Below are 25,892 nucleotides of genomic sequence, written 5' to 3' on the forward strand. Positions count from 1 at the left end.
CGATTCAAAATTTAAATCTTAAACTAAACTTTCCTAGAAGTCAATTTTACTCCAAAAAGATTTAATAAAAAATTACTCATTTGCTTCAAATTTACTCCTTTTCGGAGTCAATTTAACTCCAAGGGAATTTACTCCGGTTCAAAATTTAAATCTTAAGCTAAACTTTCCTAGAAGTCAATTTTACTCCAAAAGGATTTAATAAAAAATTACTCATTTTCTCTGAATTTACTCCTTTTTGGAGTCAATTTAACTCCAAGAGAATTTACTCCGGTTCAAAATTTAAATCTTAAACTAAACTTCCCTAGAAGTCAATTTTACTCCAAAAGGATTTAATAAAAAATTACTCATTTACTCCGAATTTATTCCTTTTCAGAGTAAATTTAACTCCAAGGGAATTCACTCCGAATTTACTCCGATTCAAAATTTAAATCTTAAACTAAACTTTCCTACAAGTTAATTTTACTCCAAAAGGATTTAATAAAAAATTACTCATTTTCTCTGAATTTACTCCTTTTTGGAGTCAATTTAACTCCAAGAGAATTTACTCCGGTTCAAAATTTAAATCTTAAGCTAAACTTTCCTAGAAGTCAATTTTACTCCAAAAGGATTTAATAAAAAATTACTCATTTTCTCTGAATTTACTCCTTTTTGGAGTCAATTTAACTCCAAGAGAATTTACTCCGGTTCAAAATTTAAATCTTAAACTAAACTTTCCTACAAGTTAATTTTACTCCAAAAGGATTTAATAAAAAATTACTCATTTACTCCGAATTTATTCCTTTTCAGAGTAAATTTAACTCCAAGGGAATTCACTCCGAATTTACTCCGATTCAAAATTTAAATCTTAAACTAAACTTTCCTAGAAGTTAATTTTACTCCAAAAGGATTTCATAAAAAAACATCATTTGCTCCGAATTTACTCCTCTTCGGAGTCAATTTTACTCCAAATTTACTCCGTTTAACCCATTGTTACTTCACAAATTTTTTCGTGTAAAAAATAATTCAAATTAATTTTTAAAAATTTCAAAAATTAAATTTTTATTAATTAACACCATCAGTAAAATGCAACATAATTATTATTGCTAAAGGATAAATAAAAGTAATAAATAAAAGGTTTTTTTTTTATCGTTTAATTTAATAATTTTTTTAATCATTAGAGCATTGCACAATGTATAATATTATCGTAAGAAATTTTTCAAATATAATGATAAATATCAACTTCATTATCGATTGTTTAATAATATCATAATATTAATAATAATTATAATTATAATTATAGTAATATGACATTTATTTTATTTTTTTCTTTTAATATATATGTATAAGTGTATACAATTTAAAATAAAAGCGTCTGCAATATTGCACGATAAAAATTATTTTAATTCACGTAGAGATTGTAAACATGATATACGATTGACATTTTAATTTTTTAAACTTTTTTTTTTTAAATATACCCTAATGGAATATATCAAAAACAAATTTAAATGTTTAATAAAAGATAGATATTGATCTTAGATTGATTTATGTTGCTATTAAGGACTTCAGAGCTATGATTGGCGAAGTCAACATATATGTTACAGCGACACATGTCTTTGGTAAGTAACCAAATAAATAAATAAATAAATAATTACAATGATAAATTATTCTTCAACTAATGAATTTTTTATTTTTAAGTCCCCGTATTTAAATTTAATTATTTAATGACAATAATGATTATTATTTATTTCTATATCGTCGATTTTTATAATTATATTTATAAATATTATAATAAAAAAGACCAAGTAGATTCAAGTCAGTCGCATTTTTAATACGGACTTTTATTGGTTGTGAGCAAATATTAAGCTCGTGATCATTTTTTTTTTTTTTTTTTTTTTTTTTTTTTATTTTGACTTGAATCTTTTTTTTGAGGATCCATCTCAACCATTTTAAAATAATTAATTTAGCAGTCGCTTTTTTTAGTCGTCGATTATTTAATTATTCGTTAAATTGCAATCGCCATTTTTGATGTTGATGTTGATGTTGTTGGTGGTAATAAATTTTTGTTAATTAGCCATCCTCAGACTTACATAATAATACACTTGCCCTTTTCAGCCCATGGATTATTTTTTTTGTCGGGCGCGTGAATCAGTGGGTCATTTTTCTCGTTCTCTTCAACATATTCCCGCATTCTGTAATAATTATTAATAGATTATTTATTATATTTAGTGGGTTAGTTTGAGGATGAGGTGAAGGAGAGATGAGATGCTTGAGATTACGGACTATAAAATATTGTCTGGTAGATAGAGGAAAAAATAATTAAGAGGATAATGTTTTTAAGTAAAGGTTAATTCAGGCTTTCACTTGTAATGTACGGCATGCCATGGTGTAGGCAGCATTATAAATTTAAGATTTAAAGTATGGGGATAATGGACGGGGGTATTAGATGACATGACATGATACACGACATTGATCCATTATTAACCCATTAAAGTGACGCTCTATAAATAATATCTACATATTTTTTCAAAATAACTAACCAAAATATTCCCATAAATTTACGGTTTATTTTTATATAAATTTAAATTCAAATTTCACTTATTTTCAGTTATTTGTTTTATAAAATATTCTTTTTTTCAACTGTTTCATATTTAAATTTGAAATAAAAAAAATAAAAATAAATTTTAAATACTGATATTAATAGCAATAAAAACAATATTGATTTATCGTTTTGTAAATATTTTGTTTTGAATATTTATAGAGAGTGGAATCTGTAATTTCAACTATTTAGAGCAGCAGTATTAAGTTTAAAAAAAATGAATTAATTAAAATTGTAAAAACGGCAGTTAATTTGTCAACGTTAATCGCAAAGGCGATAAGTCAAAAGCAAACATCGATTGGAATTAATTATCTGAAGACACAATGACGTTGACAAACACGTTAATCAAGAGATTTTCACCTAAAATCCAACCCATATCTTGTCTTTTCAGCGACAACTCCGAAACTCAGCCCCAACTCCGCTGACGGTCTCTGTTATTTCCGACATGACCGGCGAGCTCGTTAATTTACAACTCTCTGGTTAGCATAAACCAAGGGCCGAATGTTTAGATTACACTCCAGTGGATCGATTCGGACTAAAAATATTCCATTAAAAATAAAATTCAATGCCGGAATGAAAACTTGGAACCCTCGAGCTTACTCCGAAAACAATTACCCCTTTTAAAATGCGTTCTGGCTTTTTTTATTCTCAAAAATTCTTTTTATACCTAATGAATGCGTAGAACACATCTATCCACCCACACACGCACACACACTTACATGCACACATGCGCACATGAGAAGGGGGCAAGCAAAAATTAAAATTCAGGCTGCAGTGCACGGGGATTGTTGCATTAAATACCCAGCGTTGATGTATGAATACATCAGTTACTGCTTTCAAAACAATTTTGCTGAGCATTCTATCGTGAATAAATTGCGGTATAAAATAAAAGGAGAATATCAACATCTACAGCTTCTACTGCTGATGCACGTTCCTGTCACGCTGAATATTGATTTATCTCGACTTCTATGCCTTTTTTTTACTCTCCATTTCAAAAAAAATATTTCTACTTTTTTTTTCATGACATTTCCTCTGTTACTTTTGAATCTGATACATTTTTATATTTTTATTTAATTATAATTATTTTAAAATTCTAATATATGTATATATATACACATATATATGCAGAAATATTATTTTAAGCTTTCACCGTTCCTTAAAAAAAAAAAAAACAATTTTAAAATTGCCGCCTAAATTTGAATTTTAAAAATTCCCGCCAAATTATTTTTATTTGAAATTTTATATTTCTCTACTAGAATTTAAATATTGCAAAAAAAGTTTTTTATAAAATTTGAAAAAAAAAAAAAAAAAAAAAAATTTCAAGTGACGTCAAAATTTTTTTTTCGAGTTCTGCTTCATTTTTTTTTTGTATACGTAATTTTTTTTGTAATAGTAAGCATGGAAAAAATGTTGCTGCAAAATGACAGTCATATATATGTATATGTATATATATATATGTATATATATAATATACGAGGTGATGGAAACTCTAGTGAAAGGAAGTTTGCCACTGCACTGAACTAAAGATTTGCGTTCAAGGAGTTTTCAGAGTTAACTTGCATTGATTTTAAGGCAAAAAAAGGTAAAGTTATGCTCTCAAAGTTTTGCGCAAGAAATAAAATTTCCATCCTCTACCACACAGTAATACCATTAATAAAATTTTAATAATTAACATTACTCCATAGGTATTACTTTAATAACCCAGCTGTACTTTACGTCGCTTTTATTATTTCTACCAAAAAACTTTTAAATTCAACTTTTGCTCTATTGTATGAATTTATTAAAATTATACTGCCTCATAAAATCATTTAATTAATTAATAAATTTTAAACTTAAAGCTCTCCTTAATAATTTTTTGAGGCCTTAATTCTTTTAATTAAAATATTTAAATAAAGTCGAAAATAATTTATGCTAAAATAAGATTTAAAGGGAATCATTTAATTATTTAAATTATATTCAAATTAAAAACAAAAAATTTTAATATTTAAGTGACGATAAATCTAAAACTGAACAAAATATATCTATATATAAATAGAGCTTTGGAAAAAAGAGGAATTGTGTATAGAGAAGAATATTTCTATCCGGTTTGTTGTACTCTTATAAACGCACCTTTCACTCTGCACTCTCGTCGACCGCAAAACGGAATGATATTTTTTTATCTTTATTATTATTATTACTATATATTTATATATATATATATATATATATATATATATATAAATTTTATTTTATTTATACTTTTCAATTTTTTACTAATCTCAGTTCCTCGGGCACGAGCAGTCGCTTGATTTGCCGATATAATTTGCAACGTTTTTTATCAGGTATTGTCTTATATATATATTCTGAAAATATATCAGAAGATAAATAATAAAGTCTGGACATATCAAGTAGATCAACGATCTGTGCCCACATGTACCAGGAAGGGTTTCAAGGTTTAAAAATCAAACGAGGACACGACCAAGGTTTCAAAAAAATATTTTTTTTTTTTTATTAAGTTTTATTAGAAAGTTACTTGAAATTAACCGTGTCATTGAAGTTTTTAAATATTATTTCAACATAATTAATTAAGCCGCAACTAGATTCAAATTTTAGTTTACATCTAAATCGACATTAGTTAAAAAAATACAAATATTTTTTTTCCAAGGACAATTGTTATTAAAATTTTAGTTTATTTATTTTACATGGAAATAAATTTTTTTATTAAAATTTAAAAAAAAAAAACAAATTATGAAATTGAATCAAAATTTTGATTTAAAAAAAATTCCAGTTTTACAGAACAATAACTTCATTTTTTGAATTTTAAATTTTTTGGCGGGAAGTTGAAAATTTTAAATCTTGATCTAGATAAATCAATCGATATCAATGTCATCTAGTTTTTTTTTTGAAAATGACATAAAAAATGATTTATGATTTTAAAAATAAACATGGCCTATAAAATTTATTTAAAAAAAAAAAAATTGTGGACAATAAAAAAAGTAATTATTAAAATAAAAAAAAAACGTGGTTTAAATTTTAAATAATACATGTTTAGAATTAAAATGAATATAAAATAAAATAAATATATATTTTTGTCCCAATTATCCATAAAAATTTTCTCCATTTATCTAAATCTAAAAACAAGTGGTAAAAAAAAATTCTCAACTAAACATCTAATTAAAAAAAAAAAAAAAAAAAAAAAATAATTTAAAAAGAATAAATAAATAATTAGAAGTCTAGTTCTAGTTCTAGATCACACAATTGTCTCAGTTTCTCAACAGCCAAACTAAGAACAACAAGAGTAACAATGATGACAGCCAGTAGTAAAGTTGTGAAGGGATTGTTGATTAATCAAGGATATCTTGTTGCGTTACCATACAATCTCATTGTATTTAATAATATATACACATTACACATTGTATTGTATATAATGGATAATCATCAGCCTTGACTGTCAACTGTGAACGCGAGAAGACATGAACACAAGCGCCAACTACTTTCGGAATCGCGTAACCCATGTCCAGCTTCAGTCGTACCTTTTCTACTTAACTCGCGCTTCTATCAATCTCCCCCTTATCTCAAGTTATTTATATTTAAAATCTAAGCAAAGCTAAAACAAACAGAGCCTCTGTTAGTTTATTTGATATCATATACTACTTATAATCTTTTACTGCATACAAATAGTATGATAATGGGAATAATTACTTAAATAAACATCAATTTATTCAGTCATCAAGGATTTATCTGACACCGTTTAATAAATTCTACCTTAGATTGTTGTACTAGTATTAAATAGTTTCTTATTCCAGTCACCGCACTCGAGGTCTCGCTCACTGGACTATCACCTTATTCACAATTACAATAATTCACATCTGATTAACACTAAATTATTCAAAATGATGTATACAAATAAAATAGAGCATGCAGTTTATCTAAAAAAAATTTTTGATAAATAATAAATTAAAATATAACATGGTCCAACCATGAACTTTAGGTGTTGCGGAAAAATGGAGTTTAGAAGGAGGGTTGAAACATTCAAATCATATGTATAAACAAAGCGGGGTTTTAAGAATTAAAGTAAAGAATAGATGGTGTAATAAGTGGTAAAAGGTGTCCAAATGAACTTACGCCGCAATACTTTTGGACAGAGGCCACCGTTCCATAGTGGCTTGATACTTCATGTTCTCAATCTGCTTCTTCAGTGCGTCTTTATCCATGTTGGCGAGTACACTGGGATCCATGGTAACAACCGCACCCCCCTGACGCAAGTTATAACAACCAGCGCTTGCGCCTGCAAACCATCATCAAAAATCAATATTACTTCCTGCTCTGCTCTATATATATATATATATATATATACATTTACTTATTTTAAATATGTACATGGATACTTTTGAACAATGAGACATTTTTATCCATCCACACCCTCTGTGCACTACCCTTCAAATTATCTATATTTGTTATTGTTATTCATATATTTATATATGTGTAGTTTTCATTTGGATAAATTTTTTTTTGTTGGAAAATATTTCAGATTATTTATTGATGGGTTTTCTTATGGAAAACTCAAAGTTCGATGCACGTTCTCTATTTTTTTGTTCAATAATATGTACATGTATGTTTATATATTTATTTCAAATGGATGTTTTTAACAATGAGACATTTTTATTATATATCCACCCTCTGTGTTCTACTTTTATAAATTGGACACGTATTTTTTTTATATATATATTTATTGTTTTTATTTTTAATTTAGATAAAAATATTATTTTTTTGTGTATTAATTTTTAAAAATTTATTTCTTACAGAATTGTCAAAATTTCATGGACGTTCTCAATTTTTGTTTGAAAAAAATAGATATATACATATTTATTTATTTTTTAACAATAAAACATTTTTTTAAAGTGCGTAGGGGAAAGAGGGGAAAAATGGGCCCTCAAAATTTAAGGCCTCCCCCCTTCCCCTATTAGAGGAGAGTAGGGAAAAATGGACCTTTAGGGGCAAAATGGGCTGACATATATTACATATAAACCCTGATTTTTTAATGGCCCATTTTGCCCCTCTTTCCATATATATTTTTTTATCTATTTATTATTTTGAATTTGTAATTTTTTTTTTTTTTTTTTTTTTTTTTTTTTTTTTTTTTTTTTTTTTTTTTGTAGAAAATAATTGAAAGGATTTATTGATGTAATTTCTTATAGGATAGTCAGAGTTCAATGCACGTTCTATGTTTTTATGTTCTGTACTATATATATATATATGTATATATATATCTATAGTCCAGCAGAGCTGGACTATAGCAATTATCTGAATTTATGTCCTCAGTTTTATCACTTAAACCATGAGATTTTTATTTTTGACGTAATTTTTAAACGTATTTTCTGTAATCTCAATTTTTTTTATCCTGACGTTACGATACGTCAATAAAAAATAAAAGTTTTAGTTGACGTAAAAAATTAAAATTATAATTGGATTCGATAAAAATGCTATTTTTACAAAAATATATTTTTTTGGTGTAAAAAAAAAATAGCATATTCTCCATGCACATATTCCGGTTGAATTATTCCAATGGATTTGATGACGACCGTATACGAGGTATATAAAGTTCGTGAGTTGAGAGAGATATATGTCCGGATGGGACACTGTATTTAAAGGATTCAAAATTCGCGACTGGATTTATCCGAGCTGAAATAAAAGGAATTGTGTTTAAATTTACTGCTGTACTTTATACAGTACTTACTAGTACTGTAGGAATACATAAAAATGCTCGTTGAATAAAGTTACTCATGTCCCAGATTTATTATCTACGGATAATATTAAAATTTATCCATCCACTACCTCCCTTTAAACTCAACCATTTTATTTTTTTTTTTTAATTTAAATAATTAATTCCTCTAGTACATAAATTATTATTTGCGGGTTAGAGTAATAAATTAACTTAATTTTGTTGTGTAATCGCAAGAATGTTATTATGAAATTTATTTAGTACTCGGTTTATATTTTTGTAAATTATCTTGAGATAAGTATAGGCAGCGTAATTTATTTATCTGTAATTTCAATACGACTCAAGGCAGACCACTAATAATAGATAACTATATTTGTATATATATTTATATAATTTTTAGTAATTTTCCTACCCCACTTATTTATCATTTTATATTTACCTCAAAAAATTAATTAATTGCAGAAGTAATTAAGCGGATCCTTAAGACAATTGATAGTACGCACTTTGGTCACACTTTCGTGTAGATTCAAAAAAAAAATTTACGCGTATCTGATAACGGACAGGAAAAAAGTGAGTCGCGAAAACGGTTGACGGTCTTCGCGATTAGTTTATGGAAACCTAACAATGGCTTACAAATCTAATAATAAGTAATAAAGACACGGGTATACATTAATTATATGAGTACTCAAAGTAATCATTGAGATGATTACGGACAAAAATAATTTTATCTATTGTCTAGTTGTATGCTAAAGGCTTTTGATGATTAAATAACATAATCGTGATAACGGCGGGATCGTTTAAATAATTTACCGTTGCTCAATTGCAATAAAACTTTATTGCAAAAAAAATATCAACTTTTATGAAGATAAAGTTATAAAAAATATATATATGTATTGATGAATGTTTGGATTTAATTGCGACAGGTGCTGGTTTTTTTTTTTTTTTTTTGATTTCATGAAAGAGAAATCGGGGTATGATGGTCAGCACAAAATTTCGGCAAAAAAATTTTTTCAAGTTTTGAAGTTACGGAGACTAGAAATTTCTGAGTGATTATATATGTAGGTATTAATAATATATAGGCTATATGTAGTATACTGTGTATATAATAATATGTAAACTTGGAGGAATATAAAAACATGTCGCTTCTAGTATGTAAGACAAGAATTTAATTGATGTAATTTTCGATATTCTGATTTTAGATCAGACTTTGACGCTTGGGAACTTACAAATTGAGTTTGCGTTATTTAATTTAGCCTGCAGTGGCCTAAGGCTCCTGAAAATTGTTCCCGGAATATTTAGGCTCTTCTATGAGACTTGTGCAGCCTCTAATTAAATTCAAACCTCTGTAAGCCTCATTAATTGGGTTCCAAAAATGCATTTCTTTATATTTCGAGCCTCTTTCGAAACAGAGAGTCTTTTTCAGTAAATTTTTATTTTTCCCGCCAGGCAAATTTAAATTCAAATTCAATTTTTAAAAATTCAAATGTCCGCGACAAATCTTAGATCCGAAAGATCTCACATTTTCTGTGTGAAAAATTTTTTCGGCTTTCACTGGGATCGAACCCAAGTCCAGCCAGTGATCAAGTTCGATTTTCCCGTAAAATTTTCTCATTTCGACCATAAACTACCATCTACTATAATTATTCTCAACCGCGTCAGCAAACTCCAGGCGATAAGTGGAACTTTATAAATTTCCAGTATTCCGACCGAGAACACCTCGAGGTCGCTAGTGCACTTGCCCCTGTTTCATGTTCCGGCCGTTAAGGCGCTGGTAGCTTTGGTTTGTTTACTTGACTGTAGAGGCGCGAGCGAGGTCCCAACTCCGCCACAGCCGTTCTTAATCACAGCTCGCACTATTAAGACGTATAGTAACGTACTGTGCATTCCAAGAGCATCATTCAACCCATTCACAAAAAGTCATTGTTTATATTTGTTATTTACAATATGAATTGAGATACTCACCAGCAGTAAGTAACAGCACCAAATCTCAAAAATATTTTCTCTTGTCAAATTTATTAACTACCAATAATTTTTAATTACAGCAATCTAATGATAGCCACTCCCTGACCCCTCCCTCAATAAACGCTGAGTTTGATGAGTAATCATTCATGTCACTCAGCTCTTAATCACCAATTGTCTACTGCCCATCCTCATTTAATGTCTTCCTTCACCTTCACCTTCCCAATTATTTGGGTTTAAATAATTAATTAATTAATGTAACGGTACCGAAGTCCACCTCCGTTTTACGGAGGCCTATTTCAGGCGCACGCTTTTTAGATTCAAATATTACACATTTATTTATTACAGACAAAAGATGGAGTATCATGGGTTCTTATCAGCCGCATGCTTGTTTACATCCATAGCAATTATCGCCGGACAAAATATATACAGCGATGACTCAATATACCAGTGTCCAAAGCACTGGTTTAAACACCAGGATTCCTGTTACCGCTTTATCAAAAGCCCGTTGAAGAAACGGGAAGAGGCAAAACGCACATGCGAAGCCTATCAAAGTGACCTAGTGTCGATAAACACCATAGAGGAGCACGGGTTCTTGATAAAAGAGTTGCAGTGGCGTGACCCGCAGCACCGGACCTGGTACACTGGAGGTAAATTATCCGGTGGGTACTGGTCCAATGAAGCTGATGGATCTTCGCTGTCTATGGTAGAGACTGCGATCTTACCCGAGCCAAACGACGGCATAATTAGAGAGTATCTTGCCTATGAATACAGCCCGGGTCTCCAGAAGTGGGGTCTCAAGAAGGTCACCCCGAACGAAGAGCATCTGTTCATCTGCGAAGCTCACACGTCGACTCTGTCGAACCTCGTCGAGGACGAGCGGGATTACAAGTATGGCATTGAAATCGACAACCCACTGCGCATACCTCGGGGTCCTTATTTTACAACCCAGCCCCAGGATCAAGTCTTCGACGCTGCTGAGCAGTACAGACTCATCAATGAAATAACACTGAGGTGCCATGCGGAAGGATGGCCAACGCCGACTTACGAGTGGTTCAAAGAGGAGTACAGAAACGGCAGGACGTTCGCTACACAGATTGACCCCTTGACCAACAGCAGGTACACCGTGAGTGGAGGGAATTTGGTGATAAACAAGCCCGAGCAAAGGGAAGACGATGGCGCTTATCACTGCAAAGCCAGCAACGAGTACGGTACCATAATATCCGAAAGTGTTAAGATACAGTTCGGTTATATACTGGAATTTAATTTAAAGAGATCTGAAGAACGCGGGGATCAGAACTGGGGCAAAACAATGTACTGCGATCCGCCTCAGCACTTTCCGGATGTCAATTATTACTGGTCGCGTGACTTTTTTCCTAACTTGGTTGAAGAAGACAAGCGGGTATTTGTGTCCAATGACGGGGCGCTTTATTTCTCAGCACTGGAACCCATTGACGCGGGTAATTATTCATGCAGTGTCCAGAGCACAGCCTCGAGGAACGGACGCAAGGGTCCGTTCTTCCCTCTGCGAGTTGACCATCACTCGTCTTTTCAACAGCTGAAGTTTGCTAACAATTTTCCCAAAGTGTTTCCGGATGCGCCAGTCGCTGGCGATAATGTCACGTTCGAGTGCATGGCTTTCGGTTACCCGGTTCCTTCGTACAACTGGACCCGTGTGGGCGCACCTTTGCCGCATGACTCAGCGCTTCTTAAATTCAATCGCATTCTCGAAATCCACAATATCAAGGTAGAAGATCAAGGCACTTATCAATGTCGGGCTTCGAATGAACGCGCTGATATCCTGGGGGAAGTCACTCTGTCTATTCAGGCGAAGCCCAATTTCACTATTCCGCTGGAAGATAAACACGCGGATAAGGACAGCGACTTGACTTGGTCTTGCGAGGCTTTTGGTATTCCTGATGTTACTTACAGCTGGTATAAAAACGGAGAGCTACTTAATATTTATGAGCTTGAACTGGAAGACAGGGATCGTTTTACTATTCATGACAATGTACTTAAGATCCAGCGATTGGATCCAGAACGCGACCCTGGGATGTATCAGTGCGCTGCTAAAAATGAACTCAAGACCAAATATTCCTCAGCACAACTTCGGGTTCTCTGTATGTATTTTTAAAAATTATATCTTCAGGTTGATAGCTCACTTATGTTTATCTTTTTCAGCAATGAAACCGTCCTTCAAAAAACACCCGATGGAGCCGGAGACTTATGCAGCAGAAGGTGGAAATGTCACCATCGTTTGTAATCCCGAGGCAGCGCCGCGGCCAAACTTTGTTTGGAAGAAAGATGGGAACATTATTGGGTCCGGTGGTAAGAGACGTATTTTGCCAAATGGTAACCTGATAATAAATCGAGTTTCCCGTGATGATGAAGGGTTTTATGTTTGTACGGCAACTAATCAGTACGGACATGATGAGAGTCGTGGTCGGCTCATTGTCTTACGTAAGCTATAAGCTATACTCTATATATTTTGAGTAAAATATTTAATGACAATGATTAATAATCATATTATTTTTTGAAGGTGGTCCATATTTAACCGAACAGCTTCCGGTTCGTATAATAACCGCAGTAATGTACAACCACACACTCCGTTGCCAAGCAGACGTTGACCCAAAGTTGGACATAGCTTACGTTTGGAAGCACAACGGGCTCGAGATTCGAGAAAGAGACATTCTCAATAACCCGCGTTACCAAATATATGACGGAACATTCCATTTGATAAATATCACTCTGTCGGACGCTGGAGAGTACGAGTGTGTGCTCAAGAGCGCAGTGGGCAGCGTGTCGAGTAAAGCGACGATGATAGTAGAGGGACCACCTGGTCCACCTGGTGGTGTCCAGGTTAATATCGTTAAGACGTCGGCTTCTTTGCATTGGACCGACGGTGCTCAGAACGGGCGTCCGATTCTCATGTACCGGGTCAGTGGCAACACGTCTTGGAGTGGTGACTGGTTCACGATCGTAGAGAACATAACTGCGATTGAAATCGATCGTTACACGGAACGGAAACAAGCTGAGCTTGAGAATGTCCTCAACCCTTTCACGACCTACGAGTTCCGAGTGAGTGCCGCCAATGAATTCGGGTACGGTCCTTACTCGTTGCCGTCTCCCAAGTACAGTACGCCACCAGCAAAACCCCAAAAAGCACCAGCGCACGTTGGTGGAGGTGGTGGTAAAGTCGGAGAGCTGACGATAACTTGGGAACCACTGCCACCGGCTTATCAGAATGGACGTAACGTTCATTACAAAATATTTTGGCGGCGCAAAGGCAAAGAACACGAGTTCCAGTCGCTGTTGCTGAAAGACCGTGGTAATATTGGCAAATATGTCGTCTCGATATCACCAGATTATTATTACATGCAGTATGAAGTCAAGGTCCAGGTATTCAATGAAGCTGGGGAAGGACCGACTTCAGATATCGCGACTATATACAGTGCTGAAGACTTGCCGATTATTCAGCCGCAAGAAATTAAAGCTCTTCGTTACAACAGTACCAGTTTGAATGTCACTTGGGCTCCGGTTCCGCCGATACGCGAATCGCTGAAAGGTAATTTGACGGGGTATCGTCTCAAGTATTGGCCAGAAGGCAACAACGAAGACGACGCTATTTACTATTTGTCACGTTCCCAACGTCCTTGGGCGCTGATTGTCGGTCTTCAGCCTGACACTTCTTATTACGTTAAAGTAATGGCCTACAATTCGGCGGGCGCGGGTCCGGAAAGTGAACGTTTCCTGGAGCGAACTTACAGAAAAGCTCCGCAAAATCCACCGACTTCAGTATTTCCGTTTGAAGTTAATCCGTCCACGGTGAGAGTAATCTGGCGATATGTCCAGCCGGACTGGGGAGAAGAACCCCTTGATGGCTACAAAGTACGTGTGTGGGAATTTGATCAAGACATGAGCACCGCTAATGACACTATTGTAAAAGCTGGTCAAAAATTGGAGGCTTATGTGAAAAATTTAAGCCCTGGGAAAACGTACAATCTCCGTATCCTGGCGTTCAGCAAAGGCGGGGACGGTCGCATGTCCAGTCCACCGCTGACTTTCCAAATGGGGGATCCCGCGCAGTTCAGAAACAGTGCAAGTAAAAAAATTTTTGACGCTAGTATTTACATTACCATTTTACTTATTTTTAAAAATTTTATTTTTTTATTTACTGAGATCTGATTTTTTTTATTTTTTATCGCATGAAGTTCTGATATTTTTTTATATATTTTTACGTTGATGATTGAAAATTTTTTTATACATTTTTAAGGCGCACGAAAAAATTTGGTGGTTTATATTTTTATAAACAAATAACGAGCCTAAGTGGTCTTACATTAAGTATTTTTAAATGTAATTAATTAATTAAGGGAATTGAAATCTCAAAAATAATTATAATTAACTCATGTTCAAAAAATATTTACCTCAAAAAATTAAAGTCACATTAGGAATTTTTTTTTTCTTTAATTATTAATTATCTTAATTATAATAAATAATTAGATATTTTTATCTACTACTCTATTTTTTTTTAAATTGTGTTTCATTCCTTTAAATAAAAAACATTTTTTGACTTTCAGATAAATATTTTTTTGAACAGAGTCTTATATTATATGATACTGAAGTTAGCCGACTTCCAATAATTTTTGAATATTTTTTTAAACAATAAATTATAAAAAAAAAAATATTTTAAAAAATTGCACTTATAGTTTTTTAAATTTTCTACAAGTGCATTTTTTTTTTTTTGCTAAAAAAAATTCAAAAATTATTAATTGTCTACTAACCAGGATTATTATATTAATCATGCTGCAGATCTTAAAATTTTTTAAAATAAGTTACTGTATAAAAAAGTACAATTTTTAATTTATATTGTTATAAAAAATATATATAAATATATAAAATAGAAATGGATGATTTAAAAATAAATCAAACACTGCCTCAATTAACGAACAATAAAAAAAAAGTTTTATATTTTCCCGCAATTAATTAAAGTGACAGCTACAAAAAAGTAAAAATATTTTTTATATCAATTGAATAGAATACGAATATCTATATATATATATATATGTAGTATATCACTATGACAATTTATTTTTTGCTAGTATTAATGTGATAGCTCGTCGATATGCAGCATAGTTCCGTCCATTTTTTTGTATATACATTTGAACTATAATAATAATGAATGATTAATAATTATAATGTACTGCAACAATGACTAACGATTAATGATTAACAATTGATTATTGGATTGATGTTGTATTTAATATAATTTAATAAATTGAATTCTGTAATTGTAATACTGAGTATATAATGCAGATAAATTTAAATTGAATAAGTACTGCGTTATAACCTAGAAATTACACTAGAGTACTCACATCAAATACACTTTGCTATTTATAAAATTTACTAATTTATTTACAAAATTATCAACTTACTCTGGATTTATCTAAAGTAGTTTTTTTGACTTGTACAACATGATTATGAATCAATAAATATTAATTTTTATACAAATATGTTTTGTAAGTTTTTTTTTTAATTTATTGTTAAAAAAAATTTTTTTAGTTCCCATTGACTGGTAAACTAAAAAATCTACAGACCCATTTTACCCCCGTACTTAATAACACTCAAAATTTTATCATAATTGCAGTTATTAAAAAAATTTTTTTAAATTCTTATATATTTTTTTTACCAAAATTTTGAATTATATACATAAGGTAAAAGACCTAGTACCCGATCATCAAATTTAGCTAAATATAAATATACAAATATATAAGTGATTGGGTACTGGGTCTCTTACATCATTCCAATTTTAAAAAATTACTAAAATTTAATGTGACAGCTAAAAAAAATTTGAAATTTCAGTGAAGATTTTGGATGATACTGAAGTTAGCCGACATCGAATAATTTTTGGATTTTTTTTTCAAGCACTAAATTATGAAAAAAAATTATTTGAAAAAATTGCACCTATAGTTTTTTGAATTTTCTACATGTCCATATTTTTTTTTTTTTTTTTTTTTTTTTTGTAATAAATTTGGTGAAGAAAATTCAAAAATTGTTAATTGTCTACTTACTTCAGGATCATGATTTTAGTTATTATCAAAAATTGTCCCGCTATAAGAAAGTGTATCGCTATTGGCCTTATCACCCCCGAATTTTGAAAAATGATTCTGGGTAATTCTCGTAACTGCAAAATAATAATTTTGTTCAAAAATCAATCGAAACATCGATTCTGTTACACGTGCGTTAATAGAAATATTAAAATTCAAGTTTCTCGGACATTCTGCTGTCATTATTCAAATTTGAAATTTTTTTTACGCAACAGAAGTACTAAAGAATGTCTTTCACTCATGATTTTAATTATGAAGAAAAGAAGTTGTGAGGTTAACCCAGAAAGGGGATGATTCATTCATCATTGAGTTAATCAGAGCCTATAATTAAAAAAAATTGATTTGACATCCAAAAGTGGCGCCAATAAATAAATATATAAATAAAGTTTCAATAAATATTTATTTAATAATAATAAATGTTTTTGATACATAAGATGAATGGTAATTTATCAATTATTTTGAATTAATAAAACTTGATTACATAATTTGATTAAAATAATAATAATCATAATAAAAAAAAATAATAATGCATGAAATGACAGTATAACAATATATTAAAATGCTAAAAATAAATAAAATAATCTAGTGTGTAAAATATTAAATTAACATATACACAAATTATTAATATATATAAATATATATATATATTTATAAAAGGTAATTTTTACTGAGCATGCGCTTAGAAGTTTATAAACATTTTTTTTTTATTATTCATAATGATTTTTGCTAACATTATAATTAAATGTATGTATATATATATATATTTATATAATAATAGTCAACCACAAATACACTAGCTGATCCTTTTAAACAATCATTTGAACACTTTTGAAACTACGGTACTAGTCTGCTGGCTAGTAAGTATTTGCAAAAAAATATGAGCATTTATTCGCCAATTTATGTGGAGAAAAGAAACGGGTTTTAGGTATTTATTGAGTTGATGAGTTATTGTTAAATATTGGCGAACAAATGGTTTGTAACTTTTGAATCTTCAATTACTATATTTATATCGAGTTAATCGATTTTTAAATTATGCGATTTAAAATAATAGTAAGATACGAAATAAAGTATCTTATTTATATTTATGTCTACAATGGTGATAATTCTACTGCTGGAAGACCCATTTTCACTCGTAAACTTGGGATGTCATCTTCTATTCTTACGAGTAATTTTATTTTCTATAAAAAAACAAAACGATCCAATTAATTAGGTTATTAATTAAAGGAAATAAATTTAAAGCAGTATTTTGCTAGCAGTAAACTTTGAATTCCATTAATGGCTAAACTATTGAAGATATGGTAAAAATGATGGGAAACAATTTTATAGGAAATTTAATTCTCTACAAAAAAGGTTTATATAAATTTTTATGTAAACCCCATAGTTTAGATGGAATTTTTATTTTAAAGCTTGGGTAAAATATTTTTGTTGTGAAAATTATACTTTTCAAATTTTAAATTAAAATTACGCCTGAAGTATGAGAGATAGAATAAAAAGTATGTGAATTAATTTTATAGGAAATTTAATTCTCTACAAAAAAGGTTTATTTAAAATTTTATGTAAACCCCATAGTTTTCACACAATTCCAATTTAAAACCATGTAGAAAATATTTTAGTCTCATTCAGTAAAAAACTTTTTATTTCAAACTTAAATTTTGGTTAAACTTTCAAAGTTTCGACAAAAATCACAGAATATATTTTTATAAAAAACGAAATTTTCAAAAAAAAATTGCAGTGATTTTTTATTATGGTGGGAAATTTCAATAACGAAACTGTCAATTAAAAAAAAATCAGAGCGTAACAGAAAATTCTATTCAGTAAAAACAAAAAATATATGAGTATCAATTAAATATAAATATAAAAATAAAAATATGAATACCCACCGTGCTAGTATCACCTGGCGTCCTCATCCATATATAAATCATATACCCCGGGATGCACAGCATCGATGATAAAGCCGTGAACCACCCGAACACGTGTGACCACCACGGGTACTCATAGTTCAAGTATTTAACCGGCGTCCACTGTATCAAGTTGAAGAAGAACACACCCTGCAACAAATCCAATCATTAAGTTATCCTACAAACCAATAACCAATTTACTTATCAATTAAATATACTAACAATACAAATAAGTGGAGTCGTGATAGTCCAGCAGAATTTCCACCATCCCATCGGATAATAACCAATCATATCTCTCAGAGCATCGTAAAATCTGTTGACCCCAAATGCCCAGCTGATGGCAATACACTCGAAGAATATAAGGAAGAGCAGACAAAAACCAGATACCGCATAGGAATCGAGAATTTGAAATACGTACATTCCACCCTGCGATATACACGACAGACCGATTAAATAAGAGATCAAACATACGATAGCTATAAATATTTCCTTGCGTCTACGAAGTAGCTTGGGCCATTCATCAACCTAAAAATCAATCAACGTATTTAATTAATTAATTAATTGATCACAATTACCAACTTATCAAGAATAATTACCATGGCAGTAATGAATCCTTCCATGGTACAAAATTGCGAATCCAAACCAATAAGCAAGAGCATGAAAAAGAAGAGACAAGACCAAAGTGGCGCTCCAGGAAGCTGGAGTACTGCTGAAGGATAAGCCAAAAATGCCAATCCTGGACCGGATGCTGCTACCTCAGCAACTGGTTTCTGCTGCTCATGAGCCATGAAACCGACAACTGAAAATATAACGAACCCGGCGAACATACTCGTGGATGAATTCACTGTGCAGACAATCAGTGCGTCTTTGTAGACGTTGTTGGTAAATTTATTGTAGCTGCCTAGAGCGACCAATGTTCCCAGTCCGAGTCCGTAGGAAAAGAATATCTGTGTTACTGCATCAATCCATACCTGTAATTTGTTATTTATTATATTGAGGAAATTCGTTGTGAGTAAATTTGCCGGGGTAGAAAAATTTCATCTGTTCAAAATCTACGAAAAATTTCAAGTAATTTCTATTCAAAATTACTTTTTATTTGTAATCAATTAACACACATTCGGAAACGAGCTTTTTTTTTACTAAAGTTGATGGAAATTATACTTTTTTTAAGACTTTTACTGCCTATTATTTTTATTAGTGTTTTTGATAATCTTCAAATCGAAATTTTGATAAAAATTCAAAAACAGATCAATTAGTCCAAATACAATTTAATTAGACTAGAAGTAGATCAAATTTTTCGATCTGAGTTTCGGGTTTTTTTGGTACCTGAGATTCTTTGAGCTTGGAAAGATTTGGGCTGATATAAAAGTGTATACCCTCCATAGCACCTGGCAATGTGATACCGCGGATAAGTAGAATTGTTAAGAGTACATAAGGAAATAATGCTGTAAAATACACAACTTTTCCGGTCCATTTAACTCCTTTCCAAATACAAAAGTAACAGAGGATCCATACGACCAATAATGTCCCGGCTAACTCCCAACGTATTGAGCCCACGTGCTCAATACCCGGTGATATTTGTAGTGCTCGTCGTCTATTAAATAATTTTTTTATTAGTAATTAGTTTTAGTTTTAGCACAAGTTAGAAGAAAAAATAAATACTGACTCCCAAAATTCTTTCACTGGGTCACTCAGCTCTGTGGCAGTAACATTCAGGTGATTTACCGAACACATTTTGACGACACTGTTTTTGGTGACTTGGTCCCAGCAGTAAAGTGAGCTACGGTTGTATGGATTGATGCAATTTTTGGTGTTCCATGGATTGTTACATGTCGCCCATGGTAAGACTAAAAAAAAATATTTTTTTGGTTTTAAATTTTATATTTTTTTGGGTTTTGGGTATAGACTTTGTTAAAGAGTTTGATAAAAAAATTTTTAAATAATGATAATGATGAACTTGGAAATTTTTTACCGTAGAATTTTTCCAAAATTATGAAATTGAAGAGAGAATGGACAAGATAAAGTATAGCGGAAATTTTAAAAAATTTATTTTTATCGGCGTGTTATCAAATATCGGGGCAAAATGGGACACTAAGATTTTTTGAAAGAAAAAGTAATAGAATAATTTTTTACGCAGTCGAAAATACGAAAAAAAAAATTTCGTCAGTCAGAAAAAAAATTTTTATCAAACATATTCAAAAATCTTTCCGAAATTCTGACATACTGTCAACTTAAAATTAAAATTTTTCCTTTGGAAAATTCAGAGTGAATACGGAGCAGATGACTTTTTTTTATTTAATCCCCTCGGAGTGAAATTGACTTCAAAAAGAAGTTAATTTTCATATAAAAACTCCGAATCAGAATGCGGATTTAGATAAAATCAAGACTGCAAAATCAACGCGCTGTAAAAACGAAATCTTTTTACTCTGTATGTGGATAAATTTTTTTTTTAAACTCCGAAACTCTGATGAGTGAATTAAAATAGAATTAAAATCCGTAACCATTCCGAAATCACTCCCAATTTGACAGTAAAAAAATAATAAAATTATTTACCACTTCTCATAGAAATGAAGAAATAGAAAATAGCCCAGGCGAGAATTACAATATAGTAGATATTCATCCAACAGGACATCACTGCAGCAGCATAACCAATACCCTTGAAAATGGGGGCAATTTTAAAAACTCCAAGACCACCGATAGTCAGCATCTGTCCCAGCGCAAGCTCCATAAAAAACATGGGTATTCCAGCGAGAAATAATGTCAAAAAGTAGGGTATCAAAAATGCGCCGCCACCGTTCTTGTAACAGAGGTAAGGAAATCGCCATACGTTTCCCAGTCCAATGGCCAGCCCGACCTTCAACATTCAAATTTTCCAGTAACTCATTCAAGTTTTGTTAACAAACTACAATTATTTAATAAGTAAGTAAGTAACTTACGACACTTAAAATAAAGTCAAGTTTGCTGCTCCATGCGCCTCGTTCCGGAAGCGCCTTTTTTTTCGGCGCCGTGGATGCACACATGAGATTCAGTGCTGCTCGAACCTCGTCGATGTTTTCCGCCTCAGCAAGCTCTGGATCCCTCGAGCTTTCAGCCATTGTTTATTTTTTTAACTATTTTCTTTACTTTATCTTACTGTCAATCTTTGAATCTTTATCGCGAAAAATATCGATACTCGATACCCCAAGCCCGTAAGGCTATTTTATGATTCTACTTTTATAATATTTTATTTTTTATTTCCTTTAAAAAAATTTTGTCAATACCAGCGACTATAATCTAAAAATTTACTCCAAGTGATTAAGTATCCTCAAGGCATAACACTAGACCTGTAAAAAAATATATTTTTGTCATAATTACAATTAGACTTTTTTTAAATATTTTTAACAAAAAATTTAGTCACAAAAGAGGTCATATATTATACCGATTATTTGATTAATTTTTCATCACATATGACCCACTTTGACATTAAACATTTATATTGCACTTTTCATAAAAACTCACAGAAATTATTCTGTCAAAAAACCCGCGTAAAATCGCCAATTATCAAAAATAATGAGCGACGATGTACCAAATATCAGACAAATTTTTGATTATCAATAAATCGAGTAAATAACTAAAAAAATGAATTTTTAAAAAAATGGGCATTTAAAAAATTTTCTAATTAAAAAGTGCATTTTTTATAAATATCATTTTTAAAATTATTTACTTTATTTATTTATAATTTAAAATTTAAAAAAAAAATAACTGAGCAGAAAAATAAATTTTAAAAAATATATCAGCTAAAAATTTTTTTGCTGTGTAAAATATGAAAAAGACCGACGATGTCCGACAAACACAAGCTCCTAAAAAAACAATCAACCCATAGAAAATAAAGCAACTCAGGTTGTATCTATTGAGTATAATTGGGTCGCGAATTGTCTTTTGTATTTCAATTATACATCCTTGGTGCAAACTATTAAAATTCCTTTTTATCTCAGTAGGGGACAATGCATCCGATATATTACGCATCATAAAATCACCTACCTCTACTACAATCACTCACACAGCCATCGGCATTGCAACTCCATGCCACGTACTTACTTTATTGTAACTATCAGAAGCTTACAGCAGATATTAGTAAGCTAATTTTTTATACAGGAGGAGCGACGTTAAATACGTATGTCCGGCGGGGGTCTACCTAATAAATATATACATACATATATACATATTCATATATATCACTATCAAGCATAAAAAAAACTAAAACCACCTACAGAAAAAAAATTTTAGCCCTCGTTTGTGATTCTAATATTCTATTACACTTAAACTGTCATCTAATACATACATTACATATACATATATATATATATATAGATATAGTATTCCTCTTACACCTCCACTTTGCCCTTTTATCCTCAACATCAACTACAGAATCTCCCTCTTCCTCTTCCACGCTCATAAAAAACAGATATATTATAATTACTCCCGGAAGTTTATGTCTTACAAATATATATATATATATATATATAACAAAAATTTATCTAGATACCTTTTACATATATATATGTTTTACTTAAATATTTAAGTATGAATTTTTACCCCAGGAAATTAAAAAAATCTTTCACTTACGTGTCGCAATCAATCACCGAATTAATAACCCTGTCAATAAAATGTCTAAAGTATGAACCCAGTAATTATAGTTCCTAGGGCTTGTAATTAATATATAAGAGGTAAAATATTTTTGAAAAACTGTAATGGAATAATTGTTTAAGTAGAAATAAAATCTCACCCTTGGGTATTTATCCTTGACGCACAAATGCTGATTTAAATCACGTGAATTAAAAAAAAAAATGTATGTAATTAATAAGAGCTGATTTTTATAAATAAACAATTAGTATTCGCGCACTAAAATAAGTCAGCACGTTTGCACACGAGGATGAGTCGGACGCGCGAGTCGTGTCGCGGTGGCGGCGAGTGCACGACTGACAGATCCAGCGGGTACTGGGTTCTGAAGGCTGCTATAGGCAGTAGACACACTCGATCCGTGACTTATTATATATATATATATATATATATATATATATATATATATATATATATAACAGAAAAATAAAACTCGCGTGGATAAGAGAACAAGAGCAAGTACAAGTCAACCGATCTCGATGATGATGATGACGATGATCCGAGTGTAACTCGTTATCACTGTCAGCAAACCGAGCAAACTAAAAGAGGGGACATTATGAGTGGGGATAACCCCCCTTTTGTCTATAGTCTATCCCTTATCCTAATCTGGATCCGTTTTATGTCCGATACCTTTCTTCAGATCTCTCCAGGTTCTTTGGCTGCCTTATTTTTCCTACGAGCAATGACTTTTTTTTTTTTTAGGCAATCAAGCTACTGGGTCTTGACATGTTGGTATTTTATTTCCAATAAATTTCCAAAGGTTGTAAAAATTCTGTATAATAAAAATAGGCAATTGTGGATTTGATTGGAGGAACAGAGTGGGGGTTCCCCAAGATGACAAACAGTATATCATAATCAACGGTATATCATTATGAACGTTGACAAGTAAACGTGGTTGATGTAGATTATGTGAAGCTGATGGCGACTGGCAACTAGGAACTTCGGCCACCACCACTGGCCTTTAACCACCGGGACACCAACATCATGATGATCGTCAGCACACAGCCTCCGTCGGTCTATTATTACAGCTTCTTCTAGCTTCCTATAGGACACATCCTCTATCCTCATGTATATCCGTAATAAAAATTTTTTTTATCACACTCAACAACAGGCTTCGGTATCGATGTAACGCTGGATTACATCCGCCGGAAAAATCAGACATTCAGCTGATACCTTGCGACCCATCAGTAAATCGTTTTTTTTTTTTTAAATAACTAGATTAGGTGTTGACTCAAGAGGTTAAATTGAACTATAGTCGGGCTGAGGTTGGATGACAAGAGCTTTCATGAAAGCTTTGGTGAAAGAAGGGAATATTTGAAATTTTGGTATTTTAATCTACACGTGAATCCATTTCTGCTCGGACCGGGTGATAAAGTAGGTGAGCAAGACTAGGAAGCTGGTATATCCGGAGGGTTCACGTGACACCGATCAGTCCCCGCATCCGTTCTGGCGGTTCCAAGTGTCGTGGATGCTGCAGGGGCTGTGGCAATACTGTTCTACTAACACAGAGCTTACAATGAAAGCTTTCAACTTTGATTTTTGTTTTATATTTTTTAACTGTGAAAAGAAAATTGCAAAAGAGCAAGGCGTGTTGTAATTTTTCCTTTTGTCTTTTTTTCGCTTTTTTATTATAATACATCATTTGTCAGGGGTATGAGCTTTCATTTTTTTTTTTAATATAAAAATATGATAATTAATAATAATAAAAAAAAAAAAAAAAAAAAAAAAGATTTTGGGTGAATAAATTAGGGAGAGAATTATTTTCGTTACCTAATTAGGTAATGATTTTTTAATGTCAATTTCAAGATCATCAATTTGTTTTTAAGCTGTTAGTTGATGTTTTTTTTATTTAATAAAATTGTAAGTGTTATTGTTGATGGTGGAATTATTTTATTAGCGAGAGATTTATGAATAAAATAATAATTATTGAAATAGGTAGCGAGCGAGTAAGTAAATAAAATTGACGGCGTATGCGGGCTGCTCGTTTGGCTGGTATAGAAACAAAGTACGTGTAGTAGGGGAGAGTATAATACTAAATGATAATGTATATAGAGTTTAAGAGGATGTGTGGGAAGTGGCGCGGGAACTATTACTTATACTATGGTGACCATCATATATATCTGTCTCTATCGAGGAATGTTAGCCGGGGGTTAGACGGAAAGTCTCATTCATACTAAATATATTTACAGATTACTTTAATCTTTTTAAATCAACGTCTTTTCATTCTGATTTTTTTTTTACTTTGATTTCGGTTTTTTTTTTTTTTTTTTTTTTTTTTTTTTTTAAATTCTTGTAATAATTAATTTCTAATTAAAAATACTGTAAAAATATATGGGTGGAAATTATAAGAAAAAAAAAATTGTGACGGAATTTTTTGAAAATTGTAGTGGAGGGAGAGGAGGGAAGTTGGTCACCTTAAATTTGTATAAATAATTCTAATTATTTGTGAAATTAATTTTAAATAATTTAAAATTTCGCGCGCATTTTTCAAATTTTATTTGAATTTTTTTTCAATATTTTTTGAATTATTCTGATAAATTTTGTCACAAATAAAATAAGGAAAAATTTTATTTTTTTATTTGAAGTGACCCATTTTTGCCCGAGAATGGAAAAAAATTTAAGAAACTGAAGAAAGGGAAAGTTGATAAATTATTACAAAGCTCAACTTAAAACTCGTATTGAATAGTTAGTATAAGAAAAGAAAAATTTATTCACTTTACCCGGTTTTAAATTTGAAAACGCATAAGCCTTATTTTGTTCTCTTATAAATGTAAAACGTCTATTATTATATTTTCTTTCACTATAATCCCTTTATCCCTAAAATTTATTTTCACCCTCATAATATCTTATAATTTATTTCAAAAATTCTCTTTCATTTTATATTTTTTCTATTAAATTTTTCCACTCGATCATTAGAACTGCCCCCAAAAAAAATTCATTTTTTTACCAAAACTCAAATCAGCATTTAATTAAAAATTCAAAAAATTAAATTTTCT

General features: G+C 31.1%; 3 protein-coding genes across 3 annotated transcripts; 1 reads left to right on the forward strand and 2 right to left on the reverse strand.

Annotated features, from left to right (window-relative positions):
• Positions 1 to 1,852: 1,852 nt before the first annotated feature.
• On the reverse strand, positions 1,853 to 8,890 carry LOC103575077 (guanine nucleotide-binding protein subunit gamma-e). Its single transcript, XM_014443201.2, has 3 exons — positions 8,716 to 8,890; positions 6,680 to 6,842; positions 1,853 to 2,168 (listed from the first exon to the last, which is right to left on the reverse strand). The coding sequence occupies exons 2-3, from the start codon at positions 6,790 to 6,792 to the stop codon at positions 2,063 to 2,065; spliced, it is 219 nt and encodes a 72-aa protein (XP_014298687.1). The 5' UTR covers positions 6,793 to 6,842; positions 8,716 to 8,890; the 3' UTR covers positions 1,853 to 2,062.
• A 1,207-nt stretch (positions 8,891 to 10,097) lies between these two features.
• On the forward strand, positions 10,098 to 15,529 carry LOC103575070 (contactin). Its single transcript, XM_008554690.2, has 4 exons — positions 10,098 to 10,243; positions 10,584 to 12,355; positions 12,417 to 12,695; positions 12,775 to 15,529. The coding sequence occupies exons 2-4, from the start codon at positions 10,591 to 10,593 to the stop codon at positions 14,418 to 14,420; spliced, it is 3,690 nt and encodes a 1,229-aa protein (XP_008552912.2). The 5' UTR covers positions 10,098 to 10,243; positions 10,584 to 10,590; the 3' UTR covers positions 14,421 to 15,529.
• A 1,392-nt stretch (positions 15,530 to 16,921) lies between these two features.
• Positions 16,922 to 23,240, reverse strand: LOC103575061 (sodium- and chloride-dependent GABA transporter 1). Its single transcript, XM_008554683.2, has 9 exons — positions 23,003 to 23,240; positions 21,174 to 21,560; positions 20,791 to 21,091; positions 19,904 to 20,084; positions 19,564 to 19,831; positions 18,834 to 19,208; positions 18,460 to 18,762; positions 18,220 to 18,387; positions 16,922 to 17,517 (listed from the first exon to the last, which is right to left on the reverse strand). The coding sequence occupies exons 2-9, from the start codon at positions 21,330 to 21,332 to the stop codon at positions 17,428 to 17,430; spliced, it is 1,845 nt and encodes a 614-aa protein (XP_008552905.1). The 5' UTR covers positions 21,333 to 21,560; positions 23,003 to 23,240; the 3' UTR covers positions 16,922 to 17,427.
• Positions 23,241 to 25,892: the final 2,652 nt, after the last annotated feature.

This window comes from Microplitis demolitor, chromosome 7 (assembly GCF_026212275.2).
Source record: "Microplitis demolitor isolate Queensland-Clemson2020A chromosome 7, iyMicDemo2.1a, whole genome shotgun sequence".
NCBI classification, from domain to species: domain Eukaryota; kingdom Metazoa; phylum Arthropoda; class Insecta; order Hymenoptera; family Braconidae; genus Microplitis; species Microplitis demolitor.